The sequence below is a fragment of the Alexandromys fortis genome, unplaced genomic scaffold, assembly GCF_014885135.2.
Source record: "Alexandromys fortis isolate MF-2015 unplaced genomic scaffold, M_Fortis_MF-2015_v1.1 scaffold_16, whole genome shotgun sequence".
Taxonomy (NCBI): Eukaryota; Metazoa; Chordata; class Mammalia; order Rodentia; family Cricetidae; genus Alexandromys; species Alexandromys fortis.
In genome coordinates this window covers 7,417,478-7,435,862 of record NW_026067893.1, presented here as the reverse complement: position 1 = coordinate 7,435,862, position 18,385 = coordinate 7,417,478, and the positions used below count along the sequence as shown (strand labels likewise).

The following is an 18,385-nucleotide window of genomic DNA, read 5'->3' as shown; positions in this document are numbered from 1 at the left end:
CCAAATGACCTTCACACTCTGTCTTGTCTTCATTTGTAATGATTTGTTTTACAGTGGAATGACATGATCTCACTACAGTTATCTCTGACTCTTTTAATGCCTGTGTTCTCTTCCTCTTAGCTTCATGCTAATCGATACGTAGGTTATTAATCTGTTCTCATTAAAATTAAAGCAGTACCTCAATACACTACTAAAACTTCTCAGTTTTGAGAACTAAACACAAATGTTGACTGTGTGAGTAACAAGTCCCCCCAAACCTCCTCCTTTTGTAGAAAACCACGAGCTATTTTCCAAGAGCTTCACCTGCATTGACGCGCCTGTCATGATAGTGAACGGCAAGGATGAGGTGCACGATGCTGAGGATGAGCTCGCTCAGCGGGTCAGTAGGCTGACCACAAGCACGACCATCGAGAGCATCGAGATCACCATTAAGTCTCCAGAAAGAACTGAAGAGGTCCTGTCACCTGATGGTTCGCCTTCAAAGTCACCATCCAAGAAAAAGAAGAAATTTCGCACACCTTCTTTTCTCAAAAAGAGCAAAAAAAAGGAGAAAGTTGAGGCCTAAGTAGTCTTTTGTAATTTGAATATTACAATGTGACATTGCACAATTACGTACCACATTTTAGTTCATTGTTACTACACAGTGGTAGGTCGGATTGGGGGTGTGGAGCAAACTGGACTTTCAAAACTGGAAAGAGGTTTTACTAAAAGAAAAACATTATGGAAAACTTTTAAATTCATCTCTTTTTATATGTCCAAAATGGCTTTGAAATTTTTAAACAGTTGCTAGTTTTACTCAGCTCTGCCCTCATGAAGTATTGTTGTTGGTCACTGACAGACAGAGTCTGTTACTTCAGGCCTTCTCCTTCGTACCTGTTGGGAAGAAATTGCCAGTGAACAAGTGGGGATGTTTACCTCTCACCAGCTGCTTCACTTGCTAATCAGACTGGAGTTTTATCTTGGTTGTTGCCTATACCTGTGGGTCCCCATTGTTCCAGTGGGCGCTAGTGGGATGCTTTGGAAGCTGCCACAGCAGGAATCTGGAGCATTAGTATACACTGGCACATCATTTTTTAAATATTTTAAGAAAAGATTTGTTCAGAATTTTATTCATAGTATGAAATTCCCTAACCTGAAGTAACTGTTTGCCAAAAAAAGTCATTTTAATAAACTATAATTTTTGAAGAACTTCCTTTTTTATTAGTTAGAAAAGCCCCTTATTTTTCATAGAGGGGATTTTGTACACATAACATGAGTTATTTAGTTTAACTCTAGCAAAAACAATTTTTGTATGTTGAAACGTTTGTATACCTTCAGTACAAGGTGTCATGAGCATCTAGCCAATCAGTTAGCAGTAGAGCATACCTGAGGCTTCTTGGTACCGAGTACAGTTCAGGAGGCCAGGGACATGGCGTCCAAAGGGCATCCAAAGTCTAGATTCACATCTGAACCATATAATGTATTTTCTCTTAGTATTGCTGAAGGTGCAGAGTGTCGCGTAAGGTAACCAAATGGAAAGGAGGAAAGGGGAAGGACAGGAAGGAAGGTCTGTTTGGTAATGATGTGTATCCACAGGGAAGCGTATAGTTTGATTTACTGAAAACAAGTCCCAGGTTTTCTCAAATTCTGTTTCTCTGCCAAAAATCAATGTCTTGGTTGATGTTTGAAGCGTACATATGTAGAGGAGAGCACTGGGTCACACCAGCAGCCCTAATCCAGCAGCGGGAGAACTACCACTTCATGATTTTTGCGAACTTAAAATTTTTTTAACTTTCTTTCTACTGTAAATACAAATTTAAACCTAGGTTTAATACAGTTTTCTCCATTTTCCCAAGTGATGTCACAGATCAGTGTAAATGGATGATCCGAAGTGCTCAGTGAGTAGACGTAGCGAAGGCATCGGAGGGTGAGTGGGCACGCAGACGTTCCCTGAGCACAGAGCTCTCGGCCGGACTGTGTGGTGATTCGGTGCGAACTTGAACCAGAGCCTGCCAATGTCATTTTCGATCTCACTAACTACTGGAGTCTGTTCATCTCGTGGTGGAAACTTTGAGTTGCTGGACTGTGTCTGAGGATTGTTTATGTTCCACATCTCTTTGTTGTTACAACATGTGTAGACACAGTAACCTGTGAGCTGCCCTTTCCATAACCTTTAAAGGATGCATATATATATATATATATAAATGAATGCAGTGTGCATAAATATTTTTTAAACACAGCAGTAAACTATTGCACCTTTTGCTAAGCTTCTATTTACTTGCTTTGGCATAATGAATGAGCCAGTGAACTCAGTGTCCTGTGGAGAAATGTGTAAAAGTTATCTGATATTGCTCTTAGATGTTATGCTAATTAATGTTAAATCACAAATAAACAGTATTTTAAATATATTCATTTGGTATATGAAGTTTCCATGCAGAAGTGATTTCTTAGTTTATACATTGTGTTTGCCAAGTATTATGTAAAACAGTAGATACCAAGATTGCTTTCTGAGTAAGGAGGTCTCTGATAAATCCCCTTTCAATTTAGTTTAAAACTAGTGTGTGTGTGTATATATGAATTAAAGGCACACACCTTTAATCCCAGTGCTGGGGCAAAGGCAAGTGGATATCTGAGTCCCAAGGACAGCTGAGCCTCCAATAGTGAGACCTTCTTCTGTAAAATACAAAAACAGAAAAATTTACATGTATATGTATGAAGTAACACACATATTTACATATATATGTATCTGAGTGTGTGAGTGTGTGTAGTGTGTATATGTGTATGTGTGTGTATATATGAAAAACTTCCTTTCTCCTGCAGATGCTGATAAGATAGAAGGTGTAAGCTATGTACTAGCTCAAAGCATTAAAATCGTACAAACAATAGTATAAGAAAAGGAAAGGAGTGGGGAAAAGAGAAAATTCACTATTTTTCCCCATTACAGTTTTTAATTTCCTTCTAGTTCTTACCCAATTATATATGTATTTCCTTTATATTGATAATCATAGCGTGAATATCACTTCTATCCTTTTTTTTTTTTTTTCTGCTTAAAATAGCTCACTCTAGAGACACTTGTAATCCCAGCACTTCGGAGATGCAGGCGGGGAGGCTCGGGAGTTCAGGCCTTAGCTGTATGAGGTCCTGTCTACAAAGAGAGGGAAACACTCTTGGGGGTTTTCAACCAAATCCTTCACACGAGTAATTTATTTTGAATTCTCCCTACTTTGTCCTAGAAATGGACTGCAAGAGGAAGAAACCGTGTTCATTAAAAGTTCTGGTTACTGAACTTTTACTGAAATAACCTATTACAAAAACGAAGGATTTCACAAAGAATAGAGTGATAGTCTTGGGCATAGTAACTTGTTACCTCGACTTGTAAATAACTCAGTGGTGAAAAACAATGTTTCAGATCAAAAGTCTCCTTACCTTGGTCTTACCTGAGTGAGCATAGATTAGAAAGTGGTTGCTTGTGTCTTTAAGTTAGTATTTCATTGTGTCTAGTAACATTATCTTTTTTTAATGGGCAGAAAACCCATAAAAGTAAATAAGCTGGTTTTTTAGCTTTTTTTTTTTAATTGAGCTATGTATTTTTTTTTCTGCTTCCCCTCCCCTTCTGTCCTCTCCCATGGTCCCCATGCTCCCAGGTTACTCAGGAGAGCTTATCTTTTTCTATTTCCCATGTAGATTATGATCTATGTATGCCTCTCTTAAGGTCCTCATTGTTGTGTTGGTTCTCTGGGATTGTGAATAGTAGGCTGGTTTTCTTTGCTTTATGTCTGAAGGCCACTTATGAGTGAGTACACGTGATATTTGTCTTTCTGGGTCTGGGTTACCTCACTCAATATGACATTTTCTAGAGCCATCCATTTGCCTACAAATTTCAAGATGTCGTTATTTTTTTTCTGCTGTGTAGTTCTCCATTTTGTAAATGTACCACATTTTCCTTATCCATTCTGTGGTCGAGGGACATTTAGGTTGTCTCAAGGTTCTGCTATGAACAGAGTTGAACACATGTCCTTGTGATAGGATTGAGCATCCTTTGGGTTTATACCCAAAAGTGGTATTGCTGGGTCTTGAGGAAGGTTGTTTCTTAATTTTCTGAGAAATCGCCAGACTGATTTCCAAAGCAGCTGTACCAGGTTGCACTCCCACCAGCAATACAGGAGTGTTCCCTTTACCCCACAACCTCTCCAGCATAAGTTGTCATCAGTGTTTTTGATGACATTCTTGCAGGTGTAAGATGGAATCTCAGAGTTGTTTTAATTTGCATTCTCTGATGGCTAATTCAGCCATTTGAGATTCCTCTGTTGAGAGTTCTCTATTTAGGTCTGTACCCAATTTTTTTTGTTGGATTATTTGTTCTTTTGATGACCAATATCTTGAGTTCTTTGTATATTTTGGAGATCAGCCCTCTGTCTGATGTGGGGTTGGTGAAGATCTTTTCCCATTCTATAGGCTGTCGTTTTGTCTTGTTGACCGTGTGTCCTTTGCTTTACAGAAGCTTTTTAGTTTCAGGAGGTCCCATTTATTAATTGTTTCTCTCAGTGTCTGTTCTACTGGGGTTATATTTAGGAAGTGTTCTTCTGTGCTAATATGTTCAAGTGTACTTCCCACTTTCTCTTTTGTGAGGTTTGGTGTGGCTGTTTGTTGTTGTTGTTGAGGTCTTTAATCCATTTGGACTTGAGTTTTGTGCATGACAATAGACATGGATCTATTTGCATTCTTCTACATGTTGATATCCAATTATGTCAGCACCATTTGTTGAATGTTTTCTTTTTTCCATTTGATATTTTTTGCTTCTTTATCAAAAATCAAGTGTTCATAGGTGTGTGGATTTATATCTGGGTCTTCGATTTGGTTCCATTGGTCCTCCTGTCTGTTTTTATGCCAATACCAGGATGTTTTCAGTACTTTAGCACTGTAGTAGAGTTTGAAGTCAGGGATTGTGATGCTTCCAGAAGTTCCATTACTGGATTGTTTTGGCTGTCCTGGGTTTTTTTTTTTTATATGAAGTTGAATATTGTTCTTTCAAGATCTGTGAAGAAGCCGGGCGTTGGTGGCGCACGCCTTTAATCCCAGCACTCGGGAGACAGAGGCAGGCGGATCTCGGGAGGCAGAGGCAGGCGGATCTCTGTGAGTTCGAGACCAGCCTGGTCTACAGAGCTAGTTCCAGGACAGGCTCCAAAGCCACAGAGAAACCCTGTCTCGAAAAATCAAAAAAAAAAAAAAAGATCTGTGAAGAATTTGCTGGGATTTTGATGGGCATTGCAATCGAATCTATAGATTGTTTTTGGTAAGACTGACATTTTTACTATGTTAATTCTTCCTACCCAAGAGTATGGGAGATCTTTCCACTTTCTGGTGTTGTCTTCAATTTCTTTTGTCAGAGATTTAAAGTTCTTGTCATATAAGTCTTCCACTTGTTTGGTTAGAGTTACTCTAAGATACTTTGTTATTTGTGGCTATTGTGAAGAGTGATGTTTCTTTAATTTTTTTCTCAGCCCATTTATCATCTGTTTACAAGAGGGCTACTGATTTTCTGAGTTAATCTTGTATCCCTGCTACATTACTGAAAGTGTTTATGACTTGTAGAAGTTCCTTGGTAGAATTTTTGGGGTAGCTTATGTAAACTGTCATATCATTAGCAAATAGAGTTCGACTTCTTTTCCAATTTCTATCCCCTTGATCTCCTTTTTTTGTCTTATTGCTCTAGCTAGAACCTCAAGAACTATATTGAATAGACATGGAGAGAGTAAACACCCTTGTCTTTTTCCTGATTCCAGTGGAATCGATGAGCTGTTTTTTAAACTCACATACGCAAATGATGTTGGCCAAACTATCGGTTTAAAGAGCCATTTTCTTTGTGGCCACTAGGGGGTGTGAGTAACCTAACAATCCAGTTTCTAGTTCTGGCCCTCTATACTTTTTTCTTAGACTGTAAATACAATGTTGGTTGTGAGGAACTTGGATGGCATTTCTTTTGTTACTTATTCTCGCGAGACTGTCCCTCAGCTCGTTCTTAGCAGGTCCTAGTTCGCCAAGACAGGTGGTTGTTATGCCTGCGGAAATAGAGAACACATAGACCATAAAAGGAGTGAGTGCCTGCAGATTTCGTGCTTGTGACAATGTAATAACTTCCCTTTTTTTAACTAAGGAAGTAGTTGATAATGCCTGCCCTCTTTGTGTCTCTGTATAAACCAAAGATTATGCTAAGTGCTTTTCACATATTAGTAGAAGGTATTACCCCCACTTTGCAGGAGATGAAACTGAGGTTTGCATAGATTCAGACCCCGGAATTACTAGTGCCGACGTTGTGTCTATCTCTGTGCGGCTCTCGTGTCTTCGTTCTGTTCTTACAGAGAGCCAAGTCCCATATTGGTCCAGCCACAGTGAACCAAGTTTTGTTTAACACTGACTTTTGATTTGAAAGAATTTCTCCTCCCCCGAGCACCTCAGAATGAAGAACTGGAGAAAGAGCCGTAGTGGCGGTGAGTGCAGGGAGAACTGGCTCTTGAAGGCCTTTGTCCTTTGGATTGAGGAGTCAGGAGACATTCAAAGGCAGTTTTAAAAACTGGCAGAGGTAGCTTGGTCCAGATCATAAATGTAGATTTCAAGATGAAGTGAGCTACTTCACTAAAGTGAATATTGAGATAGTCTTTCTTGGGGAGACAAAATGATGCTGGAGTTGCGAATGATTGAATTTGAAGAGGTTTTAGTAGGAAAAAAGTGGTGAGCTTGGTTTCCAGCTGGAGGCGGTACTGAATCTAATTCACAGTCAAGGGAAACTCCCTGCTTTTTAATGTTTGGCTTAGAACTTGATGAGTGTGCATCGCTGGGTACAGTTTAATGTTGAAAACCGGTTATGGACATCAGGTTGCATCTTGTGGTCCTTAGAGCAGAGCTATCAATTCTTCAGAGAGATTGTACTTGCCTGACACACCACAGAACAGGGACTAAGTCAGAATCCAAGCAGAGGTCTTCCACATTTTTGCCTCTTGCTTTGCTACCATAGCATGGGCTCTCGTGGACCTCCAGTGGAACATAACTCAGATAAATACCAATGGTCCTGCAAACTAGTATTTAGAATGAGGACCAAGCTTGACTGTTATTTATCAATCACTGTTTTCTTAAAACGAGGTGCAGGTGGCTCTGTGGTTTGGAGTACCAGGGGCCTGGGTCCCATGGCTTCGATCTACCATTCTGGAGATGCAGTGTCCTCTTCTGGCCTTCAAAGGTATCAGGTACATGTGGTACACAAACATACCTGCAAGCAAAACATTCATACAGATAAAAAAATTTAAGTGTAAAGAAAGAACTTTAAAGTTTCTAAGCTGTTAGATTCTTCTTGAGAGTTGTTTAAATATTCTCTCAAGTTAATCATGGTGCTGTTTTCTTTCCACATGGAACTTAGAATTTTTAAGTGTCATTTGTGACTTAAGTAACATATATACATTTTGTTATTCCTTATGCCTTCCAGGGAAAAGAGAGAGAGAGAGAGAGAGAGAGAGAGAGAGAGAGAGAGAGAGAGAGAGAGAGAGAGAGAGAGAGAGANAGAGAGAGAGAGAGAGAGAGAGAGAGAGAGAGAGAGAGAGAGAGAGAGAGAGAGATAGAGATCTAGCTACTCCACAGTTGTTTGTAAAACCTGAAGAATTTCTGCTGGGAAAGACTTAACACCAAAGCTGTGCCAACGACTATTGAAATGAGCCAGCTCTACTCCAGGGTTTCTTCCTATACACTTTAGGTTTTTGTCCTAGTCCAGAGCCATTCTTGACCTTGACTCTGAGGGTCTGGAATCCCTTCTTTTCCATCTCCTGTAGCTTCTGTCACTAGGCAAAATACCAGTTTCCTGCTGAATTAGGATGTACACTGAAAAGAGTTGGGTTTCTAAGAAATCATTCTAAGTTTTGTTTTGTGGGAAGGTTGTTTGTTGCTTGGTTTAGTTTGGTCTTGGTTATTTCAAGACAGGGTTTCTGTGTATCCTTGACTGTCCTAGAACTGAATTTGTAGACCAGGCTGGCCTTGAAAGTGCTGGAATTAAAGCCATGCACCACCCTGCCACAGTCTTTTTTTTTTCTTAAATGTGATTTTGAAATGGCAACTAAGGATCTATATGTCATAGATAGGTATCATCGGATGGCAGATGTACGGACACTTCCTCTTTAGTATAAGACTCTTCTCAACAAGCCAGTAAGCCCAGCTCTATGTTCACATCTGCAGTTCTAGCATGCAGAGACCACGGCAAAGGGATCTGAGCTATAGTGAGGCCTCCCCTGGGGGGGTGGGGGGCCCTGGGATGTAGCTAGGATAAGGCCTGTTCCTAAAATGTACAAGGCTCTAGGTTCAATCGCCAACACTCCAGAAAAGGTAGTCAGTGAGCCCTGTAGAAAAGCTGCTTCAGAGTGGTAACTTCTTTAATTTCATGGACCAAACAGTGTGCTTCAAGTTGGTGATTTAGCTGTGAAGGTGTTGGGGTTTCTTACTTGTTTGCTGCTGCTGCTGCTGCTGTTAGTTTTGGGTTTTCTGAGATAAGGTCTCACCATAGACCAGACTGGACTAGAACTCTTTGTCTAGCCCGTTGGTCTCTTACTAGAGGTAATCCACTTGCCTCAGGTGAACTACCTGCCCACTTACAGATATATTTTCAAGAGGGAAGAAGTACTTCCAAAGCAGTATTCAAGATACTTGACCAGTTGGGGTGAAAATGAGGAAGAGGTATGTTATATTAAGTAGGCGTTAAGAAGTAGCCTGTCCAAATTTCCCTGGGGTAGTCTTGACTTAAATTGTAGTTTTCTGAGATACATATATTTTTAAAAGGTAGCGCTGAAAATGATATGAAAATGCCATTGAGTTCATTGTGTGTAGATCTGTACTCCTGGACATGGGACCTGTATGAGTTTAACCCGTGCAGGCCTCGTGCATGCTGCCAGTCTGTGAGTTTACCCCATGCAGGCCTCGTGTGTGCTGCCACAGTCTCTGTGAGTTCGTTCATCCTGCTATGTGTGGACATGTTTGCTCTTATTGGCCTCTTTTGTTTGTTACTTTGCTTTCTGGATTTCTTGGGGAAGGGGTGTGTGTTGTGTGTGTTTCTTTTTGCTTGCTTTTTTTTTTTTTTTTTTTTTTTTTTTTTTTTTTTTTTTTTTTTTTTGGTTTTTCGAGACAGGGTTTCTCTTTGGCTTTGGTGCCCGTCCCAGAACTAGCTCTTGTAGACCAGGCTGGCCTCGAACTCCCAGAGATCCGCCTTCCTCTGCCTCCTGAGTGCTGGGATTAAAGGTGTGCACCACCACCGCCCGGCCTTGTTTGCTTTATTTTTTAAAAGAGAGAAAAAAGGACAAAGTTAGATTGTTAAGTATGGGGGGTTCCTGAAGGAATTGGAAAAAAGAAAAACATAATCTGAATATATAATATGAAAAAATTATTTTCAATTAAAACAATAAAAAGGTTAGCAGTCCAGCCCTAGAGCCTGGGTAGTGCTTGGGCCTCTTCAGGGGGTTCTGGCCAGGCTGCTGCCCTAGACCAGGTCCAAACCCACCTCCTACACAACAGTCGCGTGTGGAGGAGGTAGTGGCCTCACTCATTCTTCCCTGCTGAGGGGCGAATTGCAGTGGTGACTGGTGTGACAGACTTTGACTTCGGAGTAGATGGCCCCGGTTTTAAGGGAGAAGTCATAGATGCAGTCAGCTGGCTGCAGGTGCAGGCAGTTTGCCCCAGAGTTGTTTACTGGTCTAACAAGGTTAAACATTACTTCCTACCTGGTTTCTATTTTGGAAGTGTTGGTTTCAATTGTTTGAACTGAAAGAAGGTCATTTGAGGAAAGGGACCAAAGAATGTATCCCAAATATAATTTACTGGTCCACAGAGTACTAGGGAGGAGTAAGGTCCCCTTTGCCCCCAAGTTTCTTAAGTTTGAAGGTTTCTCAAGTTACTTGGTTTAAAAAATACACTGTATGGAGTCCTAGGCCAGCCAGGGTTACATTGTGAGACCCTGTCTCAATTTTTTTAATTAAAAAAATGAATATTTTGCCAGGTGGTGGTAGTGCATGCCTTTAATACCAGCCCTCAGAAGACAGAGGCAAGTGGATCTCTGAGTTCAAGGCCAGCCTGGTCTACAGAGCAAGTCCAGAACAACCAGAGCTACACAGAGAAACTGCATCTCAAAAAAAAAAAAAAAATGTGTGTGTGTGTGTGCATATGCACATATAAAGTATGGTAGAGGCTTTATTTCAAAGTATCTCTTAAATAGCTATGTGTCTTAGAACTGTGTATATAGAAGGATTTTGGTTCTGTCTGACCTTTAGGTTAATGTTGAGCAAAAGAACATATGCACATGTACTTGCCAAAGTCAGGCAAGCATAGCTCAGTTAACCGCAGAGCAGAGTGACTGGGCAGGGCAATTCTGGGATTCTCCTCGCTTACTGATCAGCTTCAGTGTTAGGAGGACAGCTTAAACTGAAGAAGCCACTAGCAAGGTCAGGAGGTCAGCAAGTGCAACACAGAACCTGGAAGGTGGCAGTTTTTGTTGGGGATGCTCATGGACCTGTCCCTATCTGGAGCAAGATCTCAGGGCTTCTTCCCCGAGGAAGTGCTGCTTCCTCCCCTTTCTGTGGGCTGGTGGCAGGATCAGGGCAGGACCTTAGGCCAAAGGGTCCAGGGTGTGCCTAGCAATTCAAGACAGGAACTTGGATGGAAAGAAGATGGCCCATGGGGATCCTGGAAGCACTGAGAAGCAGAGACCAGGCAGTGTTCAGGCAGAGTCTGGCCTGGCTGAGTAGTAACTTGGCTTCATGTCAATACTGCAGAGAGAAGCTAGATGCCTCAGTTTCCCCATCCAAAAGAGTCATCCCTTCCTCAGAAAGAAGAGCACTGCAGGGCAGGAAAGCCTGACCTGGCTTTCACAGAGGAAGTCCTGTGTGATAATGAGTTGCCAGGCTGCAGGACCGGTGATGAGTGTTGCACCAGAAGTGTTGTTCCTCTGCCTAAAGCAAGAGGAAAGACTATTGAGCAGAGGCCAAGTGCTACCCAGACTAGCTATGAAGATGCTCCTGTGTTGGTTATGAACTAAATTTTCTCTGGAGGTCATTTCCCACAGAGCACTAAACATGCACCTGAAGAGCACTTGAGGGCTAGAGAGGACCAGAGTGGATCGGCGCTGCCGAGATGAGCCTGTGAGGGCCTTGACTGCTGGCTTGTCCTTCACAGCTGCCTGTGCTCGCCACTTTCTGCCACTGAGTCAGGCCCGAGGACTGACCTCTCATTCCCTCTTCCAGCCTGCTCTGGGAGGCCACCCTGTGAGAGCAGTTCTGCACCTGCAGCTGTCTACACAGCGGCTGAGCCTCCTGCTGGACCCCCGGTGCCCACAGGCCTGTCCCTCCCACAGCTGTCCAGGTACCTTCTCCACCCCGCCCTCTGGAGGACGATGCTTCCACTCACCTTCTTCCTGCTCAGTGCACACTGCAAATCTATCACTGGCTAGCACTCTGAATCAAGGCGGTCCCACGTTCAAATGCAACCTGGGCTACATTGAAAGCTTGGCTCAAAAATAAATGCAGAAATATGCTCTAACAAGGTAGAAGTTTGTTGATAGGTATAAACTTTGGGTCTGATTAATTTCACTGTGTCATGTTTTTATTTGCAACTTCTTTCTAACAAGGTTGTCATAATAAAGTGGCCACCCAAATAATTAGGAATTAAAAATAAGACTTTTCTTTGTCTGACTTGGGCAGTGCTTCAGGACCACAGTTAGCAGCCTGTCTTCAGACAGCACCGGTGGTTTTGTATCTGTCTGTACGGCAGCTCCAGGAAAGCAGGGACTCAGATGTGCTTGACCTAACATAGACTGCCTTTTCATCAGTCTTGGTCACTGACACTGTCCACCTTGGTGAGCAGGCACATAGGCAAAGATAGTCCAGATACACTCCATTGAACAGGCTCCAGTGTTGCCTCTGCTCTCCATCCTGGGGCGTTCTGCCTGGCCAGCGAGTCCAGACTGACAACAGTGGAGAAGTCTCAGAGAGACAGGTCCAGGTCAGCCCTGGACGGGGCAGGACGTCTCGCTGCCCTTCCTGCTGCTGTTGCTGCTGCTGCTCCTTGCTTGCCTCTTCCTCCTGTTCTATCCCTGTTGGTTCTGGGTGTTGTACGGCCCAGATAGCCTAAGAGTCACAGCTGACAACCTTCGCTCCGGATCTTCCTCCACCTTCCAAGGGTTGGGACGACAGACCTGTGCCACCAGGCAGCTAAATAATACTGCTGTCTGGGCAGTGGTGGTGCACGCCTTTAATCCCAGCACTTGGGAGGCAGAGGCAGGCAGATCTCTGTGATTTTGAGGCCAGCCTGGTCAAGAGTTAGTCCAGGACAACTAGGGCTTTTAAACAGAGAAACCCTGTCTTGAAAGAAAAACAAAAAAATAATACTGCTGTCTTTGTTTTTGTTGTTGTTATTGTTGTTGTTCATTTTGTGTTATTGGGTTTTGTGGGAATTTGGGGTTTGGGTTTGGGTGTCTTTCTGTTTTTAACACACAGTCTCTCTATACAGCCCTGACTGTCTAGGGACTCACTATGCAGACCTTCCTGGCCTCAAATTCACAGAGAGCTGCCTGCCTCTCCTTCTAAAGCATTGGGATTAAAGGTGTCACCAAGCTCAGCCCCTTCAGTGCTTCTGAAGAAGCACACACCTGTGTTTATGTCACAGTCTAATGGTTGTGTATGGAATGGGGAGGATGTAAAAAGTCTTTCCTACAGTTTGGTGCCTTTTTCTTGAAATTTAATATGTTACACACATTTGTATTTATAAGAGAGAAACAAGGAAACACACCCAAACATCATGCCTTTAACATGCCTAGAAACTGGCGGATCTCTGAGTTTGAGGCCTGCCTGGTCTACATAGCTCCAGGACAGCCAGGACTATGAGAAGATCCTGTTTCAAACTCCCATCCCCCCCGCCCAAAAAAATGCTGCTTTCTTGGTAATAGAATGTGTGTGTTGCTTCTTGACTTTTTATGTTTCTGAATTTGAATGAAAAAAGTCAAAGTAGGAAAAATCAACCAACATGATGGTTCACACCTGTAACCTCAACATTCAGGAGCCTGATTCCAGATGATGGCTAGAAGTTAGAGGCCAGCATGGTCTACAAAGTACCAGACAGGGTTACATAGCGAGAATCCATGTTAAATTAAAAAAAAAAAAGTTGAGGGAGAGACTCTGAAAATCAAATTGTCCTAATTGAAAGACATCGCTATTAGTCCCTTCAGTGCCCAGTGGTAAACTCCACAAGCAGAGTACAATTTATATCTTGTGTTTGCCTGTTCATGAACATTCCAGAAACAGGGTGGAAATCACACAGTGTACTCACTAAGAAGGGGAGTAAGTTGTGGGGATGAGGGACAAGCTTTACACCCTGACCCTTGTATTTATTACCCTTGTCTTTTCTACCTATGCTAAAAGTTACATTTTTAAGACACAGTACCTTTTTTTCTATTTTTATAATGCTAAGAGTCCCTGAAAACTATCAGAAAATGCTTCACTATGACAACGAGCCATCGGCACTGGGTCATTGCCACGCAAAGGTGCTTGGTGTGACCTGAGTAGGCAGAAAGTCTCAAGGTATCACCCATACTACCATGTGCTTATCCAAAGGCCAAGTGTCAAGTGACTGTCCTCATTAAGAGGGTGACCTATCAAGTATCCGCCTTGTCCCTGGCTTCCAGTGAGCTTAAAACCGTGTTTCATCTTCAGCTAGGTTTTCTGGTTGAGCTGACCCACAGCCACCCATCCATTTATGCTCCCGCCTCCACCTCTTGGAGTGATAGGACTATACCCTAGCACACCCGGCTGACCCATCATTTATGACGTCAGTCATTTTTCACATCTCCCCCCAGTTTTCCATGCTGTTACATGTTTACCCCCTGTTATTCCTTAGCTACATGCAATTTCTTGGAAGACAGTGGGTATCTGTTGCTAGGTGATAAATCACTCCAAAATATAGGTGTTTGAAACAATGTACATTTAAGAGGGCTGGAGAGTTGGTTCCCAGCACCTACATCAGGCAGCTCACAACAGCCTGTACCTCCAGTTCCGGGAAAACAGATTCCCTCTTCTGTCCACCGTATCTACATGTGATGCACGTGTCCCCACCCCTACCACACACACATGTACATGTCAAATAAAAACAGCACACATTTGCTTTTATGCCTCAGTTTCTCTGCGGCCTGGAATCTTGAAGAAGTTACAGTTAGGACGTCAGCCAGAGCCGTGCTCGAGCACGATGGCGGACATCAGCTGCCCCGCGTGGACTTGCCCCAGTCTGCTCCAGTGCAAGTGCACCATCTGGGCAGCTGTCCGGTGCCGTCGCTGCAGCTTCGGGAGGCTGCGGCAGTGCACACCTGTAGTCCCTGCCACCCAAGAGGCTCGCATGGGCAGTAAATAAACTAGAAACCAGTCTGGTCAAAGTGGAGGGATCCCACCTCCAATGGGGAAAACAGAAAAAGGGAAAGAAAGCTAAGCCGCCTAGGCCCCCTGGACACAGTAGCTTTACCTTGGATAGAGGAATTCCAAAGGATTAGGATCTCTCTTAGTCACTGTTCTGTGGCTGTGAAGGGACACCATGACCAAGGCAACCCTTACGAAAGAAAGCATTTAACTGGGGCCTCGCTTACAGTTTTAGAGATTCAGTCCATTATCGTCATGGCGGAGAGCAAGGTGGCAGGGAGCAGAGGCAGAGACCTATGTCCTGATCTGTGAGAGGGAGAGACTAGGCCTGGAATGGGCTTTTGAAATTTCAAAGCCCACACACAGTGATGTATGTCCTAATCCTTTTAATCCTTTAAAATAGAGCCACTCCCTAGTGACTAAACATTCAAATATAGGAGCCTCTGGAGACCGTGCTCATTCAGACAGGGTCCTATTTTAAAGTCAATTAGTCAAATAAGATGATAACAGAGAGTACAGGGAAGGCAGTCTCTTGCAGAATCGGCTGCCGGGTCGTGGGTCTTTCTGCTGTGTACTTGACACACATTGTGGGGCTTGATTTCATAGAACAAAGAAAATGGAACTCTTGAGGAGCTTGCCCAAGGTCACAGTTAGTGACAAAGGAGCCAAGAACTTGCTGCTTTGACTTCCCAGCCAAGGCCATTTTGCCACCAGAGAGAAATGAGATTAGCACAGGAAGGCATATGAGTTCTGATGGAGCTGTTTGATGTCCTAACACTCAGATCACACTGTGTGGACGTCCTCCAGCTGCACCTCAGTGTCTTCTTTTGCCCAGGTCTACTTCATTTAACCCCTGTCTTTGAAAGCCAGCCAGCGCCTATTCCCATTATGGCTGCATGGAACCTGTAGGGTCAACAGAGCAGGCTGACGCTATATGCCGGAAAGACCCCCTTACAGGGACAGAGCCAAGTCCAGCAGGGCAAAGATGGAACACCCCATCTACCCTGGTGCTGTGCTATATTTCGGGCACCTGAGAAGGCCAGGGAACCACCTGCCCAACTCTTGTGTGCTTCCAAATACAGATTTCTTCCCACTGTCCATGTGTCCGTAGTCACTGCAGTGTTTCTTCTCAAGGTAGCCGGCTGTCTTTTCTCAGCTGGAGACAGAGCTAACTCTTGATAGCGACAGCTTCGTGTCCAGGAGCCATGATGCAAGAGTGGCTTCCCACTTCCACTTCCTGTCCGCCCGCAAACGAGTGTCACCAGAGTTCTCCACTGGCAGACATCGAAAACACAGAGAACTTCTCCTGAGTTAAAAGCTGAAGGACCCAGAAACTAATTGTTTGACTTGGAACCCAAATACGAAGCTTGCGTACTGACATGCTACTCTGACTCCTGAGACCAGTAGGCAAAATGAAGAAGGTGGATTTACCAAAGTGCCTGTTAGGGAGAAGACCACCTGCAAGAGAGCACATGGTGTGCTGGGATACCTAGGGGAGGCCTAAGACTTCTGCCGTCCACTGGTTGCCAGAGATAATCTGGTTACGAGCTAGAGCTGACTCTGGGTGTGGCCCAGCCTCCTCCTCTGGGTAGAAGAGCAAAAGGAAGTAACCAGCAGGCAGAGGTGCCGGGCCTTACTCCTGTAGAGGCTTTAGGTCTTGGTTGGCCTGGTTATGAGGCGTATGCGTTTGGGCAAAGTTGCCCTGTCCCAGCAGGGACTTTATGGAATGGGCGAGAGCCACTCTTTATGGAGTAGAGGCAGACAGGGCGTGATGGTGTCTGTGCACCTCCTGCTGGCCGGCTGCAGCGACCTTCACCCTGGGTTGAAAGCCAGCCACGCAGACTGACTCTCCACCCTTCCCATAGCTGGGTTGGTCCCTTCCTTGGAAGTTCCAGGACATTTGACACTGATGAGCAAAGCCAGCTGAGTGAGTCTGTGTCTTGTCAGGTGGCCAGCCCTGAGTCAGTGCCAGTCTGCGCCTTACACACCTGAACCAATCCCTGCTCAGTGGCCTGTTACCATGTCACCTGGAGCCCCTGAAAGCGTGTTGTGTGCCCTGGAGAGGGTGGGTACCTAGTGGTAGGGTGGACGGCGATGGTTAGAGTCCCGGGATGTATGTTGCACCTGGCACGGCTAAGGCCGTGAGCACAATGCCATCAGGACCATTACTCTCCACAGATGACCGAGATACCAGGGGCCGTGACCACCTACCTGTCAATAAGGACCTGCAGGCCCATGGAGGCTGAACACTGTGCCCACACCATGATTAAGTGGAATGGGGATTCCAAGCCTGGTTTCTCTGATCCTGAGTTCCACGAGCCACTGAGTCTCTAAGAAGAGTCATGGTTTTTGTGCCCACAGTCCCCACTTCTTGCCCTTCTGCATTTCTGTCCTGCCTCGACCCCTCCCTGAGGACAGGGACCATGCCCTCTCACCCTGGAAGCTGCTCGGGTAGTCCCATGGATCCCCTAAATCAAGACAGACTTTTCCAGAGCAAATCAAGTGTGTGTCCTTCAGGAAGCAGAGCCCGGCCTAGTAAAAGGGTGCTCAGTGACAGGTGTCCTAGGCTGTGATTAGGGTTGACAAACTCTGTCCAGAGGCTAGCAAGGCAGAGGCTGTGACATCGAAGTAGGTGACCTTTGGAGTCATAAGCCCTGCCCTGAAACAGCCAAGTGACCTCAGGCCAATGTTCTCTGTGCTCAGTTTTCTGGGCTGTGAAGTGGGGATGAGCCTATCCTTCTTGTGTTGGTTGCAGAGGCAGCAAGGGTGCATCCTGATGAAGCCCCTGTGAGGTGCGGCCCTTCCCGGAGTTCAGCTGCCGTCCCCATGCCCTGCCGTGCCTCTTCCTTCCCATCCCTTTCCTTTTCTACTTTCGTTCTTTCTTCATAGGCAGTTGGAGCCTGCAGTAGGCCAGGGCGAGACCTGGCTGAGCCTTGCCCTCCCTCAGGCAGGAGCCACGGACACACCTGTAACACTTTGCCCAGAGAAGTTAACTCAGCCAGGTCCTGAGTCACCAGCTGAACTGTGTCCTGTGACAGCCAAGCCCATGCCCCTGGTCTCTCATCACCCTCACCACGGGCCTCTGCCGCCTCTCGTCTCATCCATCTGGGGACTCCAGCTCTGGCTGCAGAAGAAGCCAGGGTGACTACGGAGACCATGGCCATGCTCATTTTAGCCAGAGAGGACGCCGCGGGCTTCCGTTCTTCCAGTTTCCCTCTCCCCCAGCCCAGAGGAAGGAGACATGGAGGGGTGGGGATGTGGGGAGCACCACGCTTGGATGGCTAGCTTTCTGTGGGCAGGGTATTGAGGCCGTCCAATTGACAGCTAGCAAACAGGGTGAGGACTCTGGGTCAGATGTAAAGGGGAGGGGGCTCATCAGGATAAGGCATCAGGAGGGTCTTGGGAGAAGACCAGATGGCTCTCTGCCATGTCCCCATCTGGGCCTCTGCTAATGTTAAGCGAAGTGAGCAGGGCCTGATAAACAAAGGGTAATGTGCGCACGAAGGGCCGTAGGAGGTGTGGCCTGAGGGAGTGGGTGGAGAAAAGATGGAAGCCTAGGAGCTTGGTACTCCACTCTGGATGTCCCCATCCCCAGGCACCAAGCTCTTAACTGAGGTGAACCTTGCATCCTGTCCATACCGACCCCCACTTCAGACCCTCCTATGAGGAAGGCCCTGGGTAGAACCCATGGTCTCCCCCACACACACACACTGGGAGCCTGAGCTCTCTGCTGGAGATTTGGGGTGAGAAAGAATCCTCTTGCATGGCCTCTCCTCTCTTTTCAGACCATCCCGGGCATAGAGCATCTATGTCCTTCACAGAAAGAGCAAATCAGACTCTTTCTCAAAGCCTCGGTTCTCTTGTCTGTACTTGGGAAAGTGAAGAATGCGTGCAGGCGAACCTGTCCTCCTCCTGTCTTACAAGTGGATACTGTAACTCAGGTCACAAGGCCGTCAAAGCCCCTAACAGTATCTCTCACATCTCCC

The 18,385-nt window shown here is 45.1% G+C and overlaps 1 protein-coding gene across 5 annotated transcripts in view; it reads left to right on the top strand.

Moving 5' to 3' along the window:
- Add3 (adducin 3) overlaps positions 1-2,387 on the top strand; it is a 95,853-nt gene extending 93,466 nt beyond the window's left edge. For all 5 annotated transcript variants that reach the window (XM_050148202.1, XM_050148215.1, XM_050148226.1 and 2 more), the window contains one exon: positions 273-2,387. In XM_050148202.1, coding sequence (XP_050004159.1) covers positions 273-565 — 293 coding nt within the window. In that variant the 3' untranslated portion in view covers positions 566-2,387. The remainder of the gene's footprint in view (positions 1-272) is intronic.
- The last annotated feature ends 15,998 nt before the right edge of the window (positions 2,388-18,385 follow it).